Genomic DNA, 18,446 nt, shown 5'->3' with positions numbered 1-18,446 from the left:
GACATTGTTTGAAATGAATGAATCCCTCTGCAGAGGGCTACTTCTGTCTGTCCAGGAGTGAAATTGGAAACGTCTTCTGTTAATGAGGAGCTACGAATACTTCAGTGAAGGCTACTTGTGTTTTATGTTAAAAAGTATCTAATAGGTTTAGTGTCATCTACTGTACCTCTACTGTAGCATCAGTATCATAGGTTGATGTAGGTTGTGGTTTGTTGCATGAGTAGCAGCTAATGGGGGGAGAGCAAAGCAACAACAGCAGACCTGTGGAGGTCAAACATCTGTGTGAGGTGAATGAGACTTTACTTACATGCTCACATATGAAGACCTGTTCTGTCCATTTGTTGTTTTTACCTTCAGTGCTGCTTACGATGCTTCTGAAAAAGCAATAAAACTTGAAATCTTTATCTTTATTTTCTGTTTTTTGTATGATAAAACCACATTGTTAGGGTTTGGTAGCAGTTTTATTAGCACGTCTTTGGTTAAAGCAGAAAGTTTTGCATCACAGCAGTTGTAGACATCACCTTTTCTAGAGTTATAAATCGTGTATCTGTGAGGTTTGAAAACACACAATCTCAAGAATAAATAAAAAAACCACAGAGCTATAAATGTTGTTTTACATTCAGTTTTCAAACAGATGATTTCTACATGTTCTTATAATCCTCTGAAGAAGCAGTTTGTGCCTTTTTTGACATATTTTTGACATACAATATCTTTTTTTAACATGATGCTTATCTGAAGATAACGTTTTGCCCAAATAAAATCAAACTATTTGAAATAAAATAGAAAGAACAGCAATAATTTGAGAGGAATGTGCATATTTACTTTTTCATAACCCTAATTTTAAATAATTTATTTGATAAGACTTTTAGTTAAAATATATAATTTTACAGACTTTATGTCTGTATTTAAAAAATAATACATATAAAAATCCAAATGACCTCTTGTATTGTAGGGACAGTGTAGAATTTTGCACAATTTCTGATTTCTTTTTTACGGTTTTGTTGTAAATAACTTTTCTCCATGTTTATTCTTACAAACCAAAAATAATTGTAAAGGTGTGTCTGGTCCATCTATTCGTCTGGGGAGCAGGTGTAGACCTCCATGTGGGGCTCCAGAGGTGAGGAGCAGGCAGGAGGAGACGGAGAAGGAGGCTCTTCTTCTTGCATCTCCACTGAGTTCTCTTTGATGGTGCTCCTCCGGCTGATGCTCCCTCCCAGCCCCAAGCTCCTGATGCTGCTCCCGCCCACTCCGCTGCAGCTCCGAGGGCTTGGATTGCTGAACACCGCCTCTCCTCCACTGCCGCCGCGCCTGGGAACGCCCGCCACATCAGGAGGAAGAGAAAAGAGGAGGAAGAGGAGGGTCAGAAAGAGATGAAGGACAGAGAAAGAACAGAAAAAAGGTGCTTGTTCCAAAACAAACACGTCAGCCCCTGATATCATGAAGCAGCACAAACTAGAAGGAGGAGGATAAAGATGAGGAAAAAAGGTCAGTCAAAGAAGAGGAGAATATTTCCTGGAGGCTTTGAGGACAGTTTGCAGATCAATGATGTCTGAAGATAAGCGAGGAGCAGCCAGACATGAAGGAGGAAAAGGAAATTTAAAATCAAAAATGACATCAAACCTTTGCAGCTTTTTAATAAAGCTCTCCAAAATATTTGAATTTTTAGCACGGTAAATAATTCAGTCCAGTGCCTGGACATATATCTGTAACTCCACTTTTACTGACCACCACTTCATGGAATGTATTATTAGTGTACACCTTCTCTGTCTGTGTTCAGGTTCCTTGTTACCTCAGCTTGCTCCTGAGTGAAGCCACCTCTCTGTTGAGGGCGTCGTTAGCCTCAGTGGCCTCATCCAGCTCCCTCTGCAGTTTCCTGCGGGCAGCCGCCATGCGCTGCGCCTCCTCCTCTGCCTCCTCCAGCTGATGCTTCAGCTGCTTCACCCGCACGTTGCCCTTCTCTGCCTGCAGAGCAACAGACAAGTCATTTCATTCAGATATAGCAGGACTGGACAGAGGAACTCATTTTGGAGTTGACTTACCTGGTCTTTGTATTGCTGCGCCTGCTTCCTGTCATCCTCCATTTGAATTGATAAATCTTTCAGTTTCTTCTCTTTCTGACGCAGATTCTTGCCGGTAGCCTGGCGTTCTCTGCACAAAACAAGTGGCACATCTGTCACTGTGCCTCTTTGGTGTATTTGCCGATTTAAATCCAGTGTCCACAGTGCAACATTACCTGCTCTCCATCTCCAGCTGCTCTTCGACCTCTCTCAGTTTGGCCTCCAGAGCAGCGATGGAGGACTTGAGTTTGGAGCGGCCCTGGCCCTCCATCTCCTGCAGCTTGGCCTTTAGCTCTCGGTTCTGCCTCTCTAGCTGCTGCCTGGATCCCTCCCTGCTCTGAGAGGAGGATCTCTCAGCTGTCAGCTCTGCTCCCAGCTGCTCCACCTACACACCAGTGGAAGGGAAAGTATGCATTTAAATAAAACTCAAATGCATTTTCTTAACTAAAAACTGATCGGGCCTCACTTTTCCACTGTAAACCTACCAGCTGCTGGCTCTTTCTCAGCCGGTCGTTGAGGCTCTCCATGTTGGCCTGCTCTTCCTCCAGTTCCTCCTCTAGCTGGCTGATCTTAGCCTCAAGGCGTCGCTTTTCATCAGACATCAGGGACCTGAACATCAGTATGATAGTGTCCCTTGGTTCTGTTTTACATACTTATCACATGAAAATATATTTAAATAACTCGTACCTTTAATTATAGTTGTAAAGGTATGAATTATTTAATTATAAATCTAAATCTGACACTTTGATTTTATATATTTGATGCACGTAAATCTCATTTGCCTTCAGTGGTCCTTGTCACCACAGTTCAATGAGCCTCATCTCATAAGTGTGCTGAATGTATAATCATAAGACCTACTTTCCAGAGGTGTTACTGGCCAGTTCTTCCGACAGCTCATCTCTCTCCATTTCCACCTGCTTACGAGCTCTCTCAGCTGCTGCCAACATCTGGACAGACAGAAGGAGACAGAGGATGTCTGAAGGAATACATTTTTCTGATCATCAACAAACCATAAAATTCATAAAGAGAAATTCAAGATAGACTAAAGAGATTTGAATAAAGCTGTTTATCACTTGTTCCTTAACAGAGGCCCTGGAATGTTTTTATTTATTACTACTACTAAACGGATACAACAATATGAGCCAACAAAGTCAAAGACACCTCGTGCAGTTGGAGCATGTCGGCCTCCATGGCTTTGGACCTGCGCTCAGACTCCCTGGCTGAGGCGAGGACCTCCTTCTGGGCTGCACGAGATTCCTCCAGGTCCCTCTGGAGTTCCTTCATTTGGCCCTTTGAGCAAGAAAGACATGAAGGTACATTTACATTTAGCCAAACAATGTAACAAGGAATACATTACTCAAAATGTTGAATATTGTGTTTCTAAAGAATTGTTAAAATGATTATTCACTGAATGTCACAGAAATGCGTAATCGTGCATTCTTACCTGAATTTTGCGGAGCTGTTTCACTGCCTCATCACGCCCCCTGCTGGTGGCCTCAAGCTGGTCCTCCATATCCTTTAGCTCCCCTTCAAGCTTCTTCTTCCCAGCTGATGCCTGACCACGCTGCTTCTTCTCCTCCTCCAGCTCTGACTCCAGCTCACGCACCTGATGGAGAGAGAAGGACTTTTTTTAATTAAATCTGTAAGGTTGAGACCTACAAATTAAAAAGGAACAGCAGGAGTTTTTCTTCACCTGCTTAAGGAGCTGCTTCCTCTTCTCCTCGCCCATCTCATCATGGGCCTGCAGCTCCCTTTCATGCTGAGCTTTAAGGGCCTGACTGTTGACCTCCAGACGCAGCTTGGCATCCTCAGCCACCTGCAACTCATCCTCCAGCTCCTCCATCTGTGTCCTCATCTCCTCCACAATTGCCTCCAGGCCACGCTTTGCCTTCTCCAGGTCATGGACCTGACATATGATCAGATAGAATCACTGTTTTCGAATAAACTACCCTGACAGAATCTTTCATTCATTTTTAGGGCTTACACTCTTTCCCACGTCGTCCTTGGAGCTGATGAGATCCTCCATCTCAGCTCGAAGCCCCTTCATGGTCTTCTCCGCCTCTTCCAGAGCATCCTGGTTTTCCTCCAGTGCTCGGGTCAAAGCCAACACCTTTGTCTCCTTCTCCCTTGCCTCTGCTTCTGCTCGATCCCGCTCCTCTGCAAACTTACATGACACGGCTCGTTCCTCCGCCAGCATCTGATGAATATGAGGACAGTGAAGATGAACAATAAATTCAATATGAAGCGCAAATTTTTAGTTACTGTAAATATCTTTTATTCAAGACCTGATCAAACTTCTTCTGCTTCTTATCCAGGTTGGAGACAAGCTGTCGCTGGCTGTCCAAGTCCATGAGGACGTCCTCCAGCTCCTGCTGCATCCGACTCCGGCTCTTCTCCAACTTGTCGTAGGCTGAGGCCTTCTCCTCATACTCATTGTTGGCTGCCTCCAGTTCACGCTGCAGCCGCTTCTTACTCTCTTCCAGCAGCTCCACCATCCCTGACATCTCGTCCAGCTTCTTCTTGTAGTCAGACAGCTGACACAAAGAGACAACTTAAATAAAAGGCTGTTTTTCTAGCTTTATATTTCATGTTCCTAGATTTTCTTCTGGATTCTTTAGATTCAATCTTCATCTCTTGTCTGAGTTACTGACCTGCATGTTGAGACTGGAGACATGCCTCTCCACAGCCCTTTTGCCCTCAGTCTCCTCCTCCAGCTGCTCCATCAGGCTGTTCCTGTCGTCCTCCATCTGACGGAGTCGTCCGGACAGATTCAACTTCTGACGTGTCTCCTCCGACAGCAGCTCCTGGAGATGAAGACAGAGCTGGGAAGTTGGTAAATAAGAAGAGAAATCCTAGTACTGGGTTGTAGTAGGGATGTATTATGCCCCTGACCTGTGCATCCTGGAGCTGAGAAGACAGACCGGAGACATCTTTACTCAGCTTGATGTTCTTGCCCTCCACCTCGTTCAGGATACCTGTCATGCTATCGAGCTCCATCTAAAGCAGAGAAGGACAGAGTACTAGTTAAATAATCTGTGTTTTACTTTGCAAAAAAATATAGATGAGCTCTAATAAATTAACTTAAATTATAGCATTGTTATAGCATAGCATTTGTGTTTTTGTTGTAGACTTACAGTCAACTTGGAAACTCGCTCCCCCAGCTCAGTTCTCTGCCGCTCGCTCTCATTAAAACGAGAGTGCAGGTCATTCAGCTGACCCTCCACCTTCTTCTTCTTGTGCTCCACATCCTGTTTAGCGCTGGCTAGTGAGCGCAGGTCGGCACTCAGATCTGATGATTCCTTCTCCAGAGCTTGCTTGGCTTTCTCTAGACCGGCCCTCACCTGCAGGGAGAGAAGTGGTTACTGAATGTGTGAAACAGAAGTGCACCCCCCTTCCACTATATGTTAGTTTTCTTCTAAGTTGGGTGAGCTGACCCTCTTAGCCTGCTCCAGCTGCTCAGTGAGCTCCTCCACAGCCTGATTATGTTTCTGTCTCAAGTCCTGGATTTGGGCCTCGTGGCCCCGTCCCTCATCCTCCATGGCTTTCTTTAACATGGTGACCTCCTGCTCACGTTTCGCCCTGCAAACCAGAGAGGTCACCAAAACATTAACACAACCTGGAGATGAACAATTAAATGTTAAATGATTTTAGATTTGGTTCATGGGATCATACAGACCGCAGTTCCTGCTGGGCGGCAGTGGTATCCAGACTGTCCTCCAGTTCGGTGCGTAAAGCATTAAGTTCCTCCCCGAGGTCCCGTCGCGCTGCCTCAGCCTTCCCCCTTGCTGCCCTTTCTGCCTCCAAGTCTTCCTGCAGCTCTGAGAGCATAGCCTCCAACTCACGGATCCGCTTCACAGCTGCCCCACGCTGATTGCTCTCCTCCTCCAAGCTGTAAAGGAAATGATTAAGAACCTTAATATTATAGATTTTTGTGATCCCATATCCATGTCAACTCCCCAGAAAATAAAAACAATGATCTTTCCTTTTGCACCACCCTTAGACAAATACCTATATCAAATATCTCACCGGGCCTGTGTGGCCTGAAGCTCCTCTTCTTTGGCAGCCAGCAAGGCTCGGAGCTCCGCGAGTTGCGCCTGCAAGTCGGCATGCTGTTCATGCAGATCAGCGAGCTCTGCTTCCACCTTCCTCTTTGCCTTCTCCATGTCCTGGCGACCTTTCTCCTCCTTCTTAAAACGCACTGGACACATTGAAAAAAAGATGGTGAACAAATCTCTGGGAAAGGGAAAAATAAACAAATAATAATAACGCTAATGGTGTGGTATCCATGACTCTCTTTTCTGAGATGTTTGGTTTGTATTTATAGCATTGTAAAAATTAATGTATGGTCACTGTTTGACAGACCTAAGAAATAAGTCTGCATTAAGAACAGAATGGTTGGTTGCGTGCCATGATTTGACTAAAATAAATGCTGACTCACCCTCCAGGTCAGAGATCATGGACTCATGTTTGTTCTTGAGTTTGGTCAGATTCTTGGACTTCTCCTCTTCTTCAGCCAGATTAGAGTTCATGTCAGCCAGCCTCTCCTCTAGAAGCTTTCGCTCCTAAACACAGATATAAGAACACATGAGTTTAGTTTGTACAACTCACTCTGCAATGACAACACACAAAACTAACCCTTCATACCTTCTGCAGTTTGTTATTCTGGTCCTCCATCATCAGAACATCCTCCTCCAGTTTCTTCACCTTTCCCTCCACAGCTACTTTCTCCAGCTGCAGCTTCTGCTGAGCATCCTCCTGTTCTGCTATGTGGGCCTCCATCAGCTGTAGGTTAAGACAGTGTAACATTCAAGGTGCGCAGATTCATTGGTAGCACATTGCCTGCATGTTTTAATTATTATAAGAGTATTACAAAAGTACACTTGTTTCCTTTTTTAAACGTAGAAAGTGAAACCTGTAGTTGCTGCTCCATGTCCTTCTTGTCCTGCTGCAGACTGTTGCTGCGCTCCTCCTCCTCCTCCAGACGGGACTCCATCTCATGCAATACCTCCTCCAGTTCCTGCTTCTTAGCCTCAAGTCGCACTCTCATCTCTTCAGCCTCAGCGTACAGATCCGTTTCTGCTTGAAGCTTAGACTCCAGCTGTGCTCGCTCCTCCATCAGCTACATAACAGACAATTCTGTCATTTTTTGTCAGTTATGAAGTTAAAAAATGACACAGACACCTGTGTTTGATTAACCTGCTTGTGTTTCTGGGAGATGTCCTTCAGTTCAGCCTCACTTTTGGCTGCTACCTCTTTGGCTGCCTTTAGCTCCTCCTCTTTCTGACCCATCTCCTCCTCTTGTCTGGTCACCTGCAGCAGGGGCTTCACCTGGTCCACAGTTAGGTTAGGATTAGAGTAGGTTTATGTCGATGTAACGCCTTCTCAGGAGGTGGACTAAACACTACTATTTGTATGTTACCTTAGTAAAAAGCCTCCACCACTGCCAGTTCTTAAGTTTGAGGTAACAGGCGCAGTTCCTCTGGATGACTTTCATGGCGGTCAGCTGCTGCTGACGTTTACTGAAAGCCCTGAAAAGACAGACAGAGGAGTCAGACATGGATCCTATGGCTGGATTCTGCTTGCTCGTCTAGGTGCTCCTCTTACATGCGGCCCAGGAAGCCTCTTGCTTGTGCCTGGAAGGCTATGATAACGACGGTGAGCTTGAGGTCTCGTTCTTCCTCCAGCTGGGCCAAAACACCAGTCCTGAAGAACATCTTACTCTGACCAATACGATACAAATTAGGATCCAGATCCAGATGCTTTACCTGGAGATGAGAAGAGTGTTTAAATGGGGCTTTGCTTCTGGGGTCATCTTTGCCATCATGAGCTTGATTCAAACACAAACAGACTGTACAAGCAGTGATCTGTAATAGTTAGATTGTATATTTCCATCCGGCTCACCATCAGGCTGCATGCCTGTTTCCCATCCATGAAGCCTTTAGGGATGGCATTGGCAGCCAGGATCTCATACCTGTAACAGAGACACATGATTATACATGATTATGAATGAATTATTGCCCATGAACAACAATAAAAATCAGTGTACAGCTTCCTCACCTCTGCCTGAACTCCTGGAACACAATGCGGTTTGGAAATCCCTGCCTACAGATCCTAATGCCCTCCAACACCCCGTTACACCTGAGCTGCTCCAACACCAGGTTTGAATCCATCTTACCAGCCTGCAGCACAGCAGCCAAACGAGAAGCAGTCAACGTGTAAACAGACTTCAACTCCTCCCTGCTAACAGATAGAATAACCTCTTACCCTCTTCTCGTGGTTGGGAATGATGCAGCGGACGAAGTTTGGTTGGGTGTTGTGCAGTGTGGTCATCAGTTTGCCCAGAGACTCTTTGTAGAGCTGACCCACTGTGCGAAACATTCCTTTCTTGGATTTAGTGGAGCTGGGCACTGAACTCTCCGACATTTTGGTTATGGTTTCCAGACCCACCACACGATCCGCTGACACGGAGAGAAAATCGTTTAGACAATATTTTATCGTGAGCACAGTCGTAATATGATGTTTGCTCTCTAATGGAGAACTGACCATCTTTCCACAGGTCCTGGATGAAGATGCTGGAGGAGTTGTTGAGCAGAGCTGTTACATTGTCGTTAAGAGGGTCCATGTTCTTTGTCAGCCAGTTGGCTGCATTATAGTCAACCTGAAAACATAAAAGAAGTTTTTTTAATAGTGTCACTTGCCTTGTTTTATCTTAGCTCAAGCTACACTTTTAAATGTTCAATCCAATCCTCACCTTTCCTGCATAGTGCAGCACTGAGAACATAAGTTTATCTTTGTGTTGTTTGGGTTTGGAGAATTTAACGTGACCGGTGTGGGTGTTCAGCAGCTTGTCCACGAAGGAAACATCTGTGGCTTTGGGGAACCAGCACTCCTCATCCAGCAGGGCCAGGATGCCTGGAGGGTTGTTCTACAGGACAGTGAAGGATACAGAGGCTCAAGATGGCTCAAGACTCATTTCAACTATTCTCTAAACTGCTCATGTTAAACTTAAATGATCCTGCAACTATTTTAGGATTCTAGTATTTTCATCATGTATGAGTGGCTGCAGCTGTCCTAACCGGCCTCTCGATGAGCTCAATGCAGGGCTGCAGGTCAAGGCCGAAATCAATGAAGTTCCACTCAATGCCCTCTCTCTTGTACTCCTCCTGCTCCAGGATGAACATGGTATGGTTGAAGAGCTGCTGCAGACGTTCGTTGGTGTAGTTGATGCAGAGCTGCTCAAAGGAGTTGTCCTGTTGACAAAAGGTTAGTAATTAAAAATGACAGAAATGCAATAACACTCAAATATTTATTCGTTTTTAGTAAGCATTAACCTCAAATATCTCAAAGCCAGCAATGTCCAAGATGCCCAGGAAGGATGATGACTGCCTCTTACTCTTGTCCAGCGTCTTGTTGACTCTGGCAAGTATCCAGCGAAACAGACGCTCATACATGGCCTTAGCAAGAGCCTCAATTGCAAAATCAGCCTGGAGGTGAAGCGAGGCAGACTTTATTAGGCTTTCATTTTTCATTGCTTTTATACTCATTATCTTTTTTTCTACTTACTGAATTTAGTAAAATTAAAAAATCTTAATTTTGTGTGTTGTTCGATGATTGATTGTGAGTCACCTGCTGTTTGGTCTGCGCCTTCTGCACCACCTCCCTGCCCACTTTAATCCGTGGCGTGAGGATGGCGCGGGTGAAGTCAGTCACGTTAATGCCCTGCAGGTGGCACACCTTCTGTGCAGCTGAGTTTGGGTGAGACAGAAAGGACGTCAGATAAATTAAAAGGCTATCTTACACAACTTGTAACAGAGTATCTTGGTTCTAATGGTTACCAGTGTTGTCAGGCATGGTCGCCTGCTCATTATTCCTCTCTTTCTCAAACTTGATGTTTCCCAGCTGGAGCACAGTGGACACCACCTTCAACATCCCTACACGGAGAGAATGAAGACAGCAAAGAGGATATGAAGTAACATTACAGATGTCCTGAGAGTGTCTTTCATAAAAAGCTCCAGCTACAAGTAAGTAAATGCTCTATTTAAGCTCATTTATATGCAACTTTCTACTTTTAAACTTAACACTGATGCACTAAAGGAAGCTTAAAAAAGGCTGTATAGGAGTCACTTCGTCAGCTCTCAGTACCCAGTCTCTCCTCCTCATTAAAACCCATGATCTCCATGGCCTCCAGAGTCTCATCAAACATCTCGTTGTCCTCTTGACCAGGGATCTCCACATGACCCTCTATCAGGAAACGATAGCTGCTGAAGTCCTCCAGCAGAAGCTCCTCTACACACACACAACAGCACACACACATGGTAAACTTACCCGGACCTTAAACCAAGTTTTCAACTTAGAATTTCTAACATAAAAAATGTATTAATCCTTTAAAGTACAATAAATATCGATATTTTCTAACTTTTAAGCTGCTCACCCTTCATCTTGTCTTGGGCCCCTGCCACCATGTAGTAGAAGATGTGAAATGCTCTCTCAGTGTGGGCCTGACGGATACAGCGAGACTTCTCCAGCAGGTCTGATCCAAGCAGGACAAAAGTTAAGCATATAACCAGGAGTTTAATTTATTTTTTCAAATGCATAATTTTACAAAAACTCCAGAAAGTTGAACTAAAAAAAAGGATACAGGTGTCAATATTTGCCCCCACAATGTAGCCAGTGACATCAAAGTTAAGTTTGATGAACTTGCCCTGAGGACAGAGACAATGACAACAGCTATATGACACATCACTGCAGTAACAAAAGTATTAAAGAATGGTCGACATAACATTTTTTATGTGTGCTAACAGATTTACAAATCGTGATGAGTTGTCGTTCTTGATAGTTTTAGCGTTGCCGAAGGCCTCTAAGATGGGATTTGCCTGCAGCAGCTGCTTTTCCAGCTCCCCCTGCAGGTCAAAACAAAGTCATACATCTAACTATATGAACAGAATATTGTGTGACACCAGTACTGTCTTTGGTGAGCCAAAAACTGACCCTAAAAGAGTGACCAAGCTCACTTGGATGTTAATTTATATATTTTTTCATATTTCTTTTCAACAGTGCGGACACAGAAATGTGAATATGAAGTCTGTCATATTACATTTGAAGTGTGTATGTATGAGACTTTATACTCACGTAGGCCAGAGATCCTGCCTGTTGTTGCTTCAAGAAGAATAAGAAAAAATCATTATGCTATTCAGTAGTCTCACTTTTTTCATCATTAAGAGATTTAGATTTCCCCAAAACTGGCTCCTAATATAACAGCTTCAAACGCAGCAGAGCAGCAGAGATTAGAGGTTAAGCGTCAATAAATCAGGACTACAAATCTCAGATAGATCAACCAGGATTAAGCTGAGCAAAACGGCAAATATGGCAACTTTGATAAATCCCTGAAAATAACTGTATTTGTAAGTACACTTCTCTATTAGCGCCATGATTTGTATGTTCTTTAAAAAGCAGTAGCAGAAGCGCAAACAACAATAACCTGTCCTCACCTTGGCCACAGCTGCAGCAACTGAATCCTGTCATGTACAGCAGAATTTGTGCTTTAATATTTTTATATCACATTTTCTTTTGCTATCTTGTAAAATTATGCCATTATCCCATTGTATTGTAATATTGCTGCTCTGAAAAATACATGCATAAGCTTGGATTTTAATTTTTACATTCAGTGCCTTATTAGACTTTGTAAGACTGGCTAAAAAAATGAAGACATAAGACATATATGCTGCTCTGAAAAATCCACTTTATCTTCACACGCCTCTCCTGATGAATTCTCTGAAAGCTGAAGATGTTTTTACTCACAGGGTTGACGTCCTTTTTGCCCTTGTGCGAGGAAGCAACCACAGCCAGGTACTGTATCACCTTCTTGGTGTTTTCTGTCTTCCCTGCTCCAGACTCACCTCTGGGTGATACAGTAGAATCACAATTATAATGACAAAGTTGGAGGAGACTTATGAATATGAATATTTGTTATATGACTATGGGGGGATTTGAAAGCTATTCTTATTAATCAAATGCACCTGGTGGGTTATCAGGAAAATAATCGTATTTATCAAACAGTACCTACATAATGTGTGTAGTGTAGTGTTTAGGGTTAACAGGTCTGGTTAAGTTTCTTTGTATGTGATTCTCTGCAGTCCCTCTCTGAAATGATGGTGTGTGTGCTCAGATGCATTATGTTAAGTGTTGGAAAAAGGTCAAGTGTTGTATGTTTTGACTCACGTGCAGAGAATAGACTGATCCTCACGGTCTGCAGAGAGGGAGAGAGAGAAAAGCACAAAGAGATGTTAAAAGGGAGAAATAATGTGAGATGTTGACTAAGCTGAGCTCATTAGTTGAAGCCAAACTGAACAGACCAAACATGAACTCTGAGGAGGCGCGACTTCACTCCCGACACGAGAGCAAACGGCTCTGAGATCTCGTTCAGAGGGAGATTAGCCTCCATCACTCATATCATCTAAAAATAGCAGGTGGATGCAAGGCTCCTTGGCTGTAATCTTGTCTCACTGCTCCATGTATGGCCATTCTGGAGCTGAATGGAAAGTACGGCGTTAGTCTGAGGTCACCGGTGGACCATCAGGAGACCAGACGGCACGCTCTGAGGCTTCAGTCAGGGTTGCTGCCACTCACTTCTCATTTGGCATCTTTGAATTGGTAATGTGTGAGTTTGCTGTTCCATAAAATATTGTGGTCCTGTGCCAGCGTGTTGGAGAAAACACTCCTGCTTTGTAAGCTAGCAGGAGAAGAGGTAGAGACGAACTGAACCAATGGTAAGAACTGAACCACAGTTCTTCATATTTACTCCACATCCACCCTTATTGGGCTGCTTTCCGCAGTCAGCAGCTGATATAACACATACAGTGTGGCACCACTATAAGGAAAAGAGTGAAATCAGTTCCTGGTCTCTACCTGCCTGTCACACATGACATCAGAGGCTCACAGAAGACAGGACGGCCTGTTGTTGCTATCATAATAATGGGCTAAGTGGTTTGGAGAATTAATAAAACGTCAAAATTCCTTTACTTTGACTTCTATGGATATTAAATGTGTATAAATGTGATAAGTCCCTGGATAAGGAAGATCCATCATTTTACACAGTGAAACTTACCAAGCTGACAGACCAGTGCTCTCAGTTACCTTGCATCATGTTCCTGTAGGCGTTGTCTGTGATGGAGTAGATGTGTGGCGGCACCTCGTGACGTTTCTTGCCCTTGTACATGTCGATGATCTTTTCAGAGTAGATGGGCAGCATCTTGTAGGGGTTCACCACCACACAGAACAGACCGGAGTACGTCTGTGGGGAGGAAGACACTGACTTTACATCGACATGTCAGAGCAGTCAGTCACTTTGCAGAGATCTGTCAGACATCCTGTTTTAACTCTGTAACACATCTTACAGATTTCAAGTCTTTGTGAAGATGCTCGTGATCCTGAAACGGCACCTACTTTACAAAAAATTTACAAATTTACAAAATCTGGAGAAAGTGGGGTTCAATGATCAAATATTCAATTAGTAATTATAATTAGGTGCAGCATGCATCTTAACAATGTAATGAGCATAACATTATGCATGTTTCACATATGAAATTCTGTGCCATGTCGCAGGTGCAGGCTACGGTCTTGTTCAGAGTTCAAAGTATCAATTTTGTCTTGACAGCTCCAAAGCTGTCTGCTCTTATAAGGGCTGGAGCATCTGGGGGGGTTCTTAACTCCTTGAGATCATCATGGCAGTCTGTATTACATGCATAAGCTTGGATTTTAATTTTTACATTCAGTGCCTTATTAGACTTTGTAAGACTGGCTAAAAAAATGAAGACATAAGCTGTTGATCCTTCAGTACATCCTGAGTCAATGTAGAGAGCACAGTGTCAGATCTTAGTCCTCAGACATGGACTCTTCTATCTGAAGTTCATATGAACTTAGAAGTTTCTATAAAGAGCACTCTGGTCTGCAGTCACCAGTTTTATTAAAGTTAAGCTTCACAGTACAAACAGATTTACTAATGTAGCTGATCTTTCTTTCTCCTCAGACAAGCACCTTGCTCTTTAAATTTTTGTCAGAGAAGGCTGGATGTATTGACCAGTGTCAGTGTCAGTTTAATTTATTTTCATTTTATATATGACCTTACTGTGATGTTAAATGGTGATACTTTCCACTTGTATATAGTTTCTTTTCCAATGTTTCACCACTTTAAACTCCACAACTTTAGCTCCTCTGTGTGTATATGTAGTTTGTTTCTCACATAGATCAGGCTGGAGAAGTATCTCTCGCGCAGGTTGTGCAGGACGGAAGCTTCGTTGAGAAAGGTGAGAGCGGCCATGTCCTCCACTTTGCTGAATTTGGGTGGGTTCATCTTCTGGATGTCGTCTTTGTTCACCGTCATCTTCTGACCATTAGAGAGTTCCACCAGTACCTGCAGCAGAGCGGCGGTTATATGTTATGCATTGTAAGGAAACATGTGTGTGTGTCTGTTATGAAAGGGGACATGAGTAGTCATCATTACCTGGTCACCCTTTTCTTCCTTTATGCTGGCAGGCTCAAAGCCTTCCCGCTCTGATGGCACCCACACCATCTTTTTGGCTGCCCAGTCGGCTTGGGCAACCCCACTGTTACGAAAATCATTTTCCAGGAAGAGGTACTTGTCGTCATCAGTAGCCGGGTTAGCCATGCTGGAAGATTCACCGTTAGCTGTTGGATTAAGTGGGATACAAGTCTCTGCGTCAGCAGCAGCGATAGAGTCTGGTGGTTCAGAGGTGGCTGAGCTGACGTCTGGTTCCTCGCAGGCGACTGGGTCAGCCTCTGGAGCAGTGACGGGAGTTGGGTTGACCTCTGACGTTGGTTTGACCTCTGGGCTGTTGAGGTCACATGCAAAGAGGTTCAAGAGAGTCAAAAACAGTGAGTTCCTGCATCACTGAATATCATGCAACACTGAAAGCTTTTATCAACCAAGCACATTTGGCACATGAAGCGACCTCGGCTGGTGGTTTGACCTCTTCTCCTGTCTACATGTTTAAGTGCTGGCATGACACCGGCTCCTGCCTTGCATGGTAACACAAACACACTGTAAAGTGTAATAAGTGAATGAGAAGCAGAATAAGTCAGTACGTTTTATTAGGCTTGTTTATTCAGCCACATACCTACTAGTGTAATGCTATCTGCACATAATAATGTTGATGTTAATAATTTTACCATCATAACAATTCTTACATATAAAAAGCAGAACTACACAACAGCAACAGAAAGCGGCAAAACTTTCAAAGTCACCACCTTAAACTTACTGAATAAACTCGATATTTAAAGAGTCACACAGCTCAGTGTTAAGCCTCCTTATACAGAAGGCTCAGAAGTGATGAGAACAAAGAAGCATCAGTAAGGCTCAGGTTTTCTCCCTTTTGCTTCCTCCATCTATGACTCAAACTGCCGTCTTTGCATCCGACTGTCAAACACAACATTTACATTTAATTTTAGGGAACTCTTCTACAGATTACGGTTGATAACTGACTCACTCACCACATTTCCCTGTAGATTTGCATTGAGCTACTTACTCGCTTATCCTTGACTTTGCCTCTCCCTGTAGGTCACAAGGCTCCTTTGACCTCCCATTGAACAGCAGGCAATAAAACATGAAAAGCAGCACACAGATAACCCCTATAATCAAACAACTGAGCTGCCATGCTGGAATGCCCATGTTTGGCTAACCCTTTGCTCCTGGTAGCTTGGTAGCCCAAAGAGGGATGCTAGGGACTTAGGAGGCATACTACCTTATAAGGTGCAGCTCATGTGTCCAGCCAAGCTTACCGTTTACACCAAAATGGTGACATGTCACAGAAAGCATCCATGTGTGGCTGTCGGCACACAGGCAAAACATTGCATGTATGTGGACAGAAATCAATAGCCAGCATCTCAAGTGAAAAATGCTGCCATGCTTAGCAGGACAATTAATCTTTTAAATGAATGGAGGTCACTCATAACACACATAAGAAATATATATGCAGCAGGCTACTAGTTTTTATGACTCTGTGAAGTATCATATTCTTAGTTTTATCATTATTTGTTTTTGTCTTAAGAACCACAAAAGTCTGCTCTCCGCTTTTCAGTACGATTCCAGCAGAAACTATTGTTATTATGCAAGTTTAGATGAAATTACAAGCTTCACTGAACTTTCTAATAAATCAACCAGGTAACTGAAGCAGAATCTTTTGCATGGAAGCAGTAATACCTGCCTGCCTACAAAGAGGAACATTAAAGTGCTTATACTCACTGTTCAGTGCTTCAGTCCTCAGGGCAGGATGCAGGCTGAACTCCAGGGAAATGAGAATATCATGTCAGGTAAATGAAGGAGTGATGATGATGATGTTGCCCTTCCTTCTCCACACTATTTAAACTGGCCCGCGACACCTGGGGGTGGAGCAATGGCCTGGCTGCCTCCCTTGTAGGGCTGGGCCCACATCTCAGCCAGCCAAAGGTCTGCCTTCAAATTAAGAGCCTTAAATGTATTTGTGTGGAGAACAGATAATTACAGCATTGATATGTAAGCTAAGAGGTTTTTTAATTCATTATGTATTATTATTTATTTATTTTCTCTTCAAGAATTCAGAGGGAACTTCCTGTTCCTTCCCCGACTGTATTATTGTGGAGAAACATATTGGAGCAACATGGAAATCATTTGGACACTTTAAAAAACTTAAAACACGATATTTTGGTAGATGTAAACAAATACACCCGAGTTCGTGGCTAAATTCTTGTTTGCTAGCAGGCTATTTGTTTCTAGTTGGTGGGCTAAAAGAATTTTAATCAGCTCACACAGCCGTCCACTTCAGTTTAACTCATGTTGGTTATTGCGTCCATTTGAGTAAACATTTTAATCTACATTTTGGTTCTAATGTGGAGTTTATGCCCCACATCTAGTAGCACATATATTAATTACATGTTTAGCTAGCCTGTATTTATTTTGAAGAGAAATGCGAGAATACAGGACTTTTGACACCTGCTGGCTTGCCGTAGTCTTGTTGCCACGGAGACCATAGTAAACTACAGCCGCTCATGCTAAGGTTTTCCCACTTAGTTTATGTTTCTTTTCTAAAAGAAGCATGTCTTTACAGCCTGAGGAGGAGTTTGATAAATTGTTTTTAGTGTTTGAAGGCTCTTCTTCAGAGGATGTGTCCCATGCCAGGCAGCTGTGGAGCTCCCTGTCGCTGCTCCCGCCGCTTGAGTCCCGACTGGAGTCGGCAGACATCCGCCAGAGGCTGCCGGTATCCCGTCCGCGGCGCAGCAGCACCGCTGCTGTTCCCGGCCACATACCCCCAGTCCCGGAACCGCCGAGTCTTCCCGCTCTCCGGCAGATGCAGGAGGAGAGGCAGCGGTACGCGGCCATGGCAGACCAGAGGCTGGAGATCCTGGCTCTGCTGAGGAAGCAGAGAGAGCAGAGGATCCAGAAGGAGCTGCTGTCTGCGGCCTTTAAACCCAGAGTGAAGGAGAGCAGAGAAAAGAAGCCGAAACGACAAGAAGATTCAGACTTGGAGGTGGACAGGGAGCTGGTCAGACAGCTGCAGTAGGACAGTGAAGGAAAGCCTGGTTTATAACTGATGTAAGGGACTGTTACATTTGTGTTTTATTCTGTTTCAGCTCAAAGCTAAAAACTGTGCACAGAATAAAAACTTGTTATAGAGCATTTTACATCAGACTGAATTTCCATAATGCATTTCAAGATGGTTACAGTCAGATTACCTACAATAGCATGGTGTCAGTTTGACTCAAACACCTTTATATAACATGAAGTGAAGCCTGTGTGGATATTTAAATTCCAAATGTCCAGTGGAGAAGGTCCAACCATAATAGGATAAGAGGAGGCCTTCTGACTGTTGACTTTAGCTAATTTGGTTAAAGTTTTCAAAGCAGAGGGAGCACACGGAAGGCGGTCATCTCTAAACGCATTTTAACCTCTCAAACCTTCATTATGAGAGGGTTCACCTTTAAGTAGTAGTGCCAAAATCCAAATTCACAAACGTTAATAATCATCTCACAAGGATCAAGTGATTTGTTTAATAGAAACCATGTAGAGCTACATGTACCTTAAATAAATAATTACAAATAAATTCAGACTGATCAATATTCTAGGACATATTTGAACACACCTGGATTATTTTAGATTTTGGAGTAATGAAGACATTTTGCCATAAGATGTCAGTAAACGGTCATTTATGGGCTTATGGGGCTGTACAGCACCCAGTGTGTGTATACATAATCATTATAATGAGTGTGTTATTTCAGTCAGAAGGCACATTTATAGTTAATTAATACTTTTTTACCACAGTCTCTGAGTACTGGCATGTATCTGACCTGAATGTAGAATGTCTTCAATCGAACAATTCTCTGTTTGTGCTGGTGTTTGAT

General features: G+C 43.5%; 2 protein-coding genes across 2 annotated transcripts; one reads left to right on the top strand and one right to left on the bottom strand.

The window, feature by feature from the left end:
* Nucleotides 1-943: 943 nt before the first annotated feature.
* Nucleotides 944-16,392, bottom strand: LOC114439306 (myosin-11-like). The gene is made up of 44 exons (XM_028411157.1): nucleotides 16,315-16,392; nucleotides 14,557-14,905; nucleotides 14,296-14,466; nucleotides 13,191-13,347; nucleotides 12,276-12,303; nucleotides 11,856-11,955; nucleotides 11,546-11,572; nucleotides 11,187-11,213; nucleotides 10,865-10,957; nucleotides 10,696-10,759; nucleotides 10,489-10,587; nucleotides 10,200-10,343; nucleotides 9,893-9,988; nucleotides 9,684-9,802; nucleotides 9,389-9,541; nucleotides 9,134-9,307; nucleotides 8,809-8,982; nucleotides 8,601-8,715; nucleotides 8,322-8,515; nucleotides 8,115-8,236; nucleotides 7,959-8,028; nucleotides 7,662-7,822; nucleotides 7,477-7,585; nucleotides 7,254-7,385; nucleotides 6,970-7,176; nucleotides 6,702-6,839; nucleotides 6,496-6,619; nucleotides 6,084-6,255; nucleotides 5,734-5,946; nucleotides 5,492-5,636; nucleotides 5,192-5,398; nucleotides 4,950-5,054; nucleotides 4,709-4,861; nucleotides 4,343-4,591; nucleotides 4,042-4,254; nucleotides 3,751-3,963; nucleotides 3,502-3,663; nucleotides 3,219-3,347; nucleotides 2,916-3,004; nucleotides 2,543-2,666; nucleotides 2,234-2,442; nucleotides 2,040-2,148; nucleotides 1,790-1,962; nucleotides 944-1,308 (listed from the first exon to the last, which is right to left on the bottom strand). Exons 2-44 carry the CDS (start codon nucleotides 14,719-14,721, stop codon nucleotides 1,071-1,073), a joined length of 6,066 nt encoding a protein of 2,021 aa, XP_028266958.1. The 5' UTR covers nucleotides 14,722-14,905; nucleotides 16,315-16,392; the 3' UTR covers nucleotides 944-1,070.
* Nucleotides 16,393-17,143: 751 nt separating this feature from the next.
* Nucleotides 17,144-17,608, top strand: hoatz (HOATZ cilia and flagella associated protein). The gene has a single exon (XM_028412810.1). It carries the CDS (start codon nucleotides 17,144-17,146, stop codon nucleotides 17,606-17,608), a length of 465 nt encoding a protein of 154 aa, XP_028268611.1.
* The last annotated feature ends 838 nt before the right edge of the window (nucleotides 17,609-18,446 follow it).

Source organism: Parambassis ranga, chromosome 8 (genome assembly GCF_900634625.1).
Source record: "Parambassis ranga chromosome 8, fParRan2.1, whole genome shotgun sequence".
Lineage (NCBI taxonomy): Eukaryota > Metazoa > Chordata > Actinopteri > Ambassidae > Parambassis > Parambassis ranga.
This window is presented reverse-complemented; position numbering and strand designations above follow the sequence as displayed.